General features: G+C 34.9%; 1 protein-coding gene across 1 annotated transcript; it reads left to right on the top strand.

Annotated features, from left to right (window-relative positions):
- The first annotated feature begins 5,090 nt into the window (after window positions 1-5,090).
- Window positions 5,091-6,611, top strand: LOC131639924 (geranylgeranyl pyrophosphate synthase, chloroplastic-like). The gene has a single exon (XM_058910365.1). It carries the CDS (start codon window positions 5,389-5,391, stop codon window positions 6,502-6,504), a length of 1,116 nt encoding a protein of 371 aa, XP_058766348.1. The 5' UTR covers window positions 5,091-5,388; the 3' UTR covers window positions 6,505-6,611.
- Window positions 6,612-8,282: the final 1,671 nt, after the last annotated feature.

The raw sequence follows: 8,282 nt of genomic DNA, 5'->3' as shown, positions 1-8,282 counted from the left end.
CATCAAATCCAATAATGTATGTAACACCCCAAATTCTACCTGAAATTATAATGCAGAAATCAGAGTATTTTAAAAACTATCAACAAGCATTTGAGATATCACATTTACTTCATATAAACAACACATAATCAGATACGCAATACTTCAATCTCAGAGGATCATAAACGACTTATATAAGCTCTAAGAACAAACCAACTTTTATTTAATATACAGCGGAATCATAACATTCAACTTTATAAAAAAATCATCTTTATTCAATCAGAAACAACTTTAAAATAGCATAGTACTTCTCATTATTCAACTTAGAACTCAACAACTTATATATTAACTACATGAAAGAACAAAATAAACATCCCCTTGAGTGCTACGTATCAGAGCGACACAACAATTGGACTCGATGAAGCTACAAACCTCCACATCTATACTTGAGTACCTGCCCACTTTCCATGGTAGGGGAAACATCAGCAGAAGGGGTGAGATATCAAACAGTATAAAAGAATGTATGATAATACTTATAGCCAAGATAAGATCATACTATTCACCACTTCTCATCTCAAAGCAACTTGCAGCACAACAACAATGTTAATAATAAATCATAATAACATATTCAAATTCACAACTAAGTCATCCACAACTACAACATTTCCTTCATAATCATAACGAGAATCAATGTAACTATCATCAAGACAAACATCAACAAAACATAGCAATGAATTCACAACCATGAATCCAACTTAAACAACAACATAATCAACTTAATCCAACTTAAACAACAACATAATCAACTTAATCCAACTTAGACAACAACGTAATCAACTTAACATAACAATCATTTATCAACACAACAACTCAATATGCGACTCATTATGTAACTCAAACTATGCAAATGCATGTGGTAGCATTCGGAGTAAACTCCCAAATTAAACATTACAAATTAATAGAGGCGTCAACAAGGAATAAGCCTTCAACTTAATTCACCAATACAGGTCAACGTGGTGCCAATCCAGGCCAACTTAATAATGCAATGTATGTCATGCAACGCAATGATGCAACATCCACAAGTACAACAACAACTTAAACACACAACAACAACAACAACTTAAACATGTATCAATTGCATCAACTTAAAACAACACTGATCATTCGACCTACAACTCAAACATATCCATATATTGGTACTATTCAACTTATTCAACATTGGCCATAGGCCTACAACTTCATCAACGCATCAACAACAAGTTATAATAACAACAGCTCAACAATAACAACATATTCAACTTCACAATACATCATCATCATATAAGTATCATCATATAATCATCCTCGTCATAACAACAACTATTCGTCATAAAGAGCATACATCATGTTATTTTAAACATAATCATTTCCAACTATACAACAATATTCACTTCATGCTTATCCATACAATACAACCTATCAACTTTGACCATATGGTATACAATAACAACAACAAATTCAACATAATAACAACAAACATAATTACATGTTATCCACAATTCATCAATATATAACACACACAAACATGATTACATGTTATCAACAGTTCATCACATAGCTCACACAAACATAATTACATGTTATCGACAATTAATTCAAAACATGATTAGAGTCAATTTCATGAGAATCTAACATAAACCCTAACATTTTCAATTCCACAACTAAACCCATTATTTCACTATCAATGGCTTACCCACAACAAGCACAACAATCTAATGCACATAGATTATCAATTGCACACAACTTATCACATTTATATCATCACATTCTAACAAACCATCAAATATCCAAAATTGCACATAGAAGAACATGGATATCAAGTATAGAATCTAACCACCATAACATACTATCATACAACCCTTTATCATGAAAGAACCCCACCCTTACTTTGGTAAATTTGGGCTCTTTCACCATAGCTCTAAGCTTTTCTCCAAAAGAAATCCTTCCTAACATCATTTGGAGACACACCTAAAAACCAATTCGGAAATCGGCTTATCAGACGAACTCAGAGCCCTCAAAATGAAAATTGCTCCGGTCAGAATTCACCTTTACGAGTCAGAAACTCCGTGTCCAAGTATCGGAACGATCCAACAGTTGGATTAAGAGATACGCCTGATTTGCCAAGGTGGGTTTCTGCTGAAACTTGCTGCAAAAATTGAGGCTTCCTCTATAATTTTTCTTCTTCCCTCAAGTGCTCTTCTCTTTGAGTTTTTCTCTCTTCTATTTCTTCTTTCTCCCCCAAAATGAGTTATGATTCTCCGACCCTAATCTATACTCTTACTATCTCTTATCTTAATGGGCTTAACCCATAATCCATCTATTATGTTATATTCTACCACTTAGGCCAAATCATTAAAAACCTCTCTAATTACTTAATTAAGCCAAATAACATAAACACATACATAATTAAATACTTAAATAATTATTATATCACATAATAACTAACTAAATAAATAATTTTTAACAACATCAAATAATATAATCACTAAAATAATAACGAATAAAATCGGGTTGTTACAATGCATATGTACATTTTGCTCTTCTACCATTCACATCAGACCTATGAACTCAACCGATGTGGTATGATATTTTCACACCGGGCCTTGGCCCGATGTAAAATGTCTCAGACTTATTACATCGCTTGACTTTACATCAGGCCCTGGACCGATGTAAAAAGTACTTTTCGCCCGATGTAAAAAGTACTTTCTGCACTAGTGATAGTGGTTATTTTTATACGTATCGTAATCATAAGGTATACTAGTACAACTAGAAGTACCAATACCACTAGAGTAAGGAATGCTCACCATCTAATATATTTTCTTCAAGATTTTTCTATACCACTTTAAGTGTTAAGCACAGACCGGTGCTCTGATGCCAACTGAAGGTGAGAAAAATACACAAGAAGGGGGATTGAATGATGGTTCTTTTCACATGTATCATAATCATAAGGTATACTAGTTCTACCTGGACTACCAAGACCACTAGAATCAAGAGTGCCAACCATCTAGTATATTTTTCTCAGGATATTTTTCTCTACCACTGTTAAGTGTTAGGCACAGACTGTGTTGTGATGTCAACTATAAGTGAGAAAAATACGCAAGAAGGGGGTTGAGTTGCGTATCTGGTAAACTTTTACTTTCTAGAACATCAGCTTCTGAATCTGACCAAGTTCAGATGTTAAGCAAGAGTAAGTAGCAACAAAATAATTTAAGGTATAAAAGCAACAAGTAAAAGTACACACAAAAATTATCATAGTTCATCTAAAAGGAGAATAATTCAGTTTCCTTGTCCCACACGAGCTTTTCACCATAATAAAAACCTAATTACAACCTACATAGACACATCAGTCCAAGACTTCCTTACTTAATCACACCTAAAAGAGACTTCCTTGCCGAAACTCAGAGTTTAGGACTTCCTTGCTCAATCAAACCTGAAAGAGACTATCTTGCTCAAACACTCAATCCGAGACTTCCTTGCTCAAGCAACCTAGCTAGAGACTTCCTTGTTTAAACACTCAATTTGAGACTTTACAGATTCTAAATAAAATGTTTAGGATTACAACAAGATGTACTTGATATACAATCAGAGGTACAAATATTACAACACAAGCAAAGACCTTGTTACTTGAGATTCCCAAGATATACAAGTGTAAGAAATCTCAAGACTATGTGCAATACAATAACTATGTACAAAAGCTTAGAAAGCGAAATAGTTTTTGTTCTTTGTTGTGATATCTTGTTGTATTTTGGTGTGCTTTCCTTTGAATTTTCATCTCCTTAAATAGAGGGAACAAAAAAGACGTTGGAAGCTAACTTACATAAGTATCTTTGTTGAAGAAGCAATTTTTAAGAGAGAGGCGTTGGAGTTGGTACAATTAGGATCTTCAACTTCTTGATAATCTTTTTATACATTGTGTCTTTCTCAAGTAAGGCGACCATATGTATGTTGAAGTATACTAAAGAAATCTTGTCAAACATCCTTGAGCCTTGTGCTAGAACCCCTGATTGATTTTCTCCATAAACTAGCAGTTGACAAGATGGAGCTGATTTACATAGAGTACGAGCCATAGGTGTTATACTATATTTCCATCTCATCAGAGGCTGAGTCACCAGACGCTGAGGTTCTACGTGAAAATCAGATTCTGATCCATTAGAATTTGGGTCAAATGATTCTTCTTCATAAGCTATTTTAACTGGGTTAGAACCAAGTTAATTACTAGCTTAATGATCACGCACACTTAAATAAATATTAGTATACCTTATTGTTCTTTAAGTACTTGGTTATCATCAAAATTCAAAAAGTATGAACAAATTTTGTTCCAATACAAAATTGTACAAGTTTATTTCTTCAAAAGAGTCACGAGCTTCTTGGTGCAGAAGACAATGGTAATAATGAGTATCATGTTCATTTTCTATGGTACGAACATGTTCAATGTATGTTGTTTGGTCTCTATTGAAAAGTTCCTTAAACTTTTTGTGTCCCACGTCGTTTTACTTATCTTTGTTTATATACCTTACACAAACAATGTAATGTGTTCCAAAAAATATATTTTAAATTAATTTATATTAATAATATCAAAGATATTTTTAAATAAATTTAATTAAAATTCTTAATTAATAAATTAATAAATTGTTTTTGTCATTGCCCCCTCACTAAAAATTAATTTTATATCCTAATAATTCAAATATGCAAAAGTGGGAGAGAATATAGGACAAAAAGTTAATGTAAAATAGTTTAACACCATTATTTAATAGCATTTTTTCATTAAACTAAATCATATCAGTATTTGACAGGATACACATCCTTCATTATTTAACAATGTAAAAATATTTTACTTTTTTCTTTAAGGCTTACAATTTAAAAATATTAAAATAGAAGATAAAAATATATTTAAATATATATTTTTTAATTTATGAAAAATAATATATATAACGGATGTATTAAACAATAATAACATAAATTTTTAATATATTGATCCTACATGAGCCACACAAAACAAATGCCACAACGAATGAATGAAGCGCATTGAAAAAACGTCATAAAAACACCTAATGTTTCCAATTGAACCCCAAATCCCATAACATAAACATATACCTATCTTGTTCATTACACATCACACTCACCTCATTGGTGTGAAACCTCTTCTTATCTCATCTCACCTTGCCAACCATTCTTTTGTTTCTACTTCCATTTCCACTCTCTTCAATTCCACACACCTAAAACAAAAACATTCACCAACATCACTCTCCAAAGTCCAAACCCTTTCAACTCAAATCTCAACACACCCACACTATATATAAACAGATTACAACAAGAAAAAAAGAAAACCACTCTCTAAACACACAACACAGAAACCCAATAAACAAAAATATGAGTGCTGTGAATCTTAACACATGGACACACTCCAATTTCATGTTCAATCAAGTTACTGCTACCAGATTCAGATCCAGATCCACATCCCCATCTTTCTACTTTACCAAAATACCCTCCACCATTAAACCACAACAAACCCATAACCAATTCATGAACTCCAACTCTTCCTTCTCCGTTTCAGCTTTGCTCACTAAACAAGAAACAATCGAAACCGAAGAGAAACCAGTTTTCGATTTCAAATCCTACATGATCGAAAAAGCTACTAGGGTTAACAAAGCCCTAGACGACGCCGTTTCGTTACGCGAGCCTCTCAAAGTCCACGACGCTATGAGATACTCTCTCCTCGCCGGCGGGAAGCGCGTCCGCCCCGTTCTCTGCTTAGCCGCTTGCGAACTCGTCGGAGGCACCGAATCCATGTCGATGCCGGCCGCCTGCGCCGTCGAAATGATCCACACTATGTCGCTCATCCACGACGACCTCCCTTGTATGGACAACGACGATCTCCGCCGCGGAAAACCGACTAATCACAAAGTCTACGGAGAAGACGTCGCGGTTCTCGCCGGAGACGCGTTACTCGCTTTCGCCTTCGAGCATATTGCCGTTTCTACATCCGGCGTTTCTCCGGCGAGAATCGTCCGCGCAATCGGAGAGCTCGCGAAGTCGATCGGCTCCGAAGGACTCGTCGCCGGTCAAGTCGTCGATATAAACTCCGAAGGTTTATCCGATGTGGGAATAGAGAGGCTCGAGTTCATTCACCTCCATAAAACCGCTGCGTTGTTAGAAGGTGCCGTAGTTCTCGGTGCGATTCTCGGTGGTGGTTGCGATGAAGATGTTGAAAAACTGAGAAAATTTGCTAGGTATATAGGTTTATTGTTTCAGGTTGTTGATGATATTCTTGATGTCACGAAATCTTCGCAAGAATTAGGTAAAACGGCTGGGAAAGATTTGGTGGCTGATAAAGTTACTTATCCAAAGCTTTTGGGGATTGAAAAATCTAAAGAATTTGCTGAGAAATTGAACAGGGATGCACAGGATCAGCTTTCTGGATTTGATTCTAGGAAAGCTGCTCCTTTGATTGCTCTGGCTAATTACATTGCCTATAGGCAAAACTAAGTTTTTTTTGTTGTAATATTGAATTAAACAGTTAAGGAGTTTTAGATTTATCAGAATCATTTGCAATTGGGGAATGTATAGAATAATTAAATGGTCCCATTTTTACCTGTCTTGGTATTTCTCTTATTTTTGTTAATTCTATCAATATTCTCATTAATGTTTAATATACAAAATATTGTGCAAGAACGTATGTTGTTTACATGGGTGCTTGTTTCATTATCTGAAGTTGTTTAAAGAGTAATTGGTTGTAAGCATACATATGAACTTATGAAGTGCAAGACAAGAACTGTATCAGAATATGTTCCAGGAATAAAGGGTTAGGTCAGGATCAAAACATGGTTCAAAGCTGTTACTATGGTGGATCTGATAACAGTTTTTTTTTTTTTTTGAGTTTCACTCACATTGTTGTCAAATATAACTTATAAGGCACAATTTGGCTAATATTACTTTGTCTTTTGTTGCTGTGGGCTATAGGCACACTTGTGTTTTTTTTCTAGAACACATAATTGAAGCCTTAGTTACTTGTCAAGCCTTTTTTTTCTTGGTTAAAATTAAGTTTTATAGTACCATTAAAGCTTTTCTTACAAACAAGTTAGGGAGGTGAATTTAGACCTTTTACCCCCATTTCTTACTAACCTATGAATCCATCATAGACTGACTTGTTCTTAAATCCTTACATCAAAGTGGGTATACACTATACAGACAGAAAACAAATGTAGAGTTAGGAGCCTATAAATAATTAGGAGGTACTACCTTTCGATCATCTATATCTCATACAGCATCTTTAATGGGAGAAATTTTTTAGTTGTTTGTGTTATAATTTGTGAGTTTAAATTGCCACATTATATTTAAGTAATATTTAAGCAATTTTAACTTTTATTTGAATGATAATTATAAATAAGCAGCATATATTTGATCCCTTAATTTATATTATTTTATTTGTATTATAATTTAATAATCACTTTTCAATTGAATTGGTTCAAATATAATAATATTTAATGTTAATGTTTCTACATAACACATTTGATTATTCTCCGGAAGAAGATTCTGACAAAGTCACACATGAGTTTGTAAGTGTATAACTTTAGGGATTTGAACAGTGCAAATAGTGCAAGCTCAGCATCGATGCGTCTTGTTTATCCCTCATGTGGGAGCCCTATTTATAGCTACTGGAGCGGTAATCACCATCATAAATGGAGGAAGGAACTTTTGATTTCCTCCATTATGAGCGAATTTCAGTAACCTCCACCACCTGGTAGTTAAAGGGATGTAACTCCCGTAACGGCGGAGTCCTTCATGTGTTGGTGGCGGTTACAACCGATTAGAGTAAAACGGTTGCGTGCCTACTTGTGAGAACATCCGCCGACCTGCATAATTCGTCTTGGTCGAGCTAAGGACCCTAACCGAGTTGGATATCCATTCCGAGTTGTGAGTCCCTGCCGAGTTGAAGATCCAATCCGGGTCGTGCGTCCCTGTCGAGTTGGAGATCCAACTAGGCTTCTTAAGATTTAACCCAATCTTTATCGTGTGTCTACTTCCTCCTTCAAGTGTCGGCTTCCCTGACCGGCCCAAACCCTTCCAAATATGTACATGCCCCCCGATCTAAAATTCTGTAGGGATGAATAGTTCGGTCAATACAGAGTTTACTTCGGACCGGTCTGGGAAGTCGACTCTTAGGCCCATCTAATGGTCAGAAAAGAATTTGTCCTTGTGTGTGTCAGGATATTTTCATTACTTATTACCGCATTTAATTTTTCGAATATGATAGTAATTATGAG

This window comes from Vicia villosa, linkage group LG1 (genome assembly GCF_029867415.1).
Source record: "Vicia villosa cultivar HV-30 ecotype Madison, WI linkage group LG1, Vvil1.0, whole genome shotgun sequence".
Taxonomy (NCBI): domain Eukaryota; kingdom Viridiplantae; phylum Streptophyta; class Magnoliopsida; order Fabales; family Fabaceae; genus Vicia; species Vicia villosa.
This window is presented reverse-complemented; position numbering and strand designations above follow the sequence as displayed.

Bases quoted from the DNA above. Each gene is read 5' to 3' on its own strand.
- LOC131639924 (XM_058910365.1), top strand. From the start codon at position 5,389: ATGAGTGCTGTGAATCTTAACACATGGACACACTCCAATTTCATGTTC.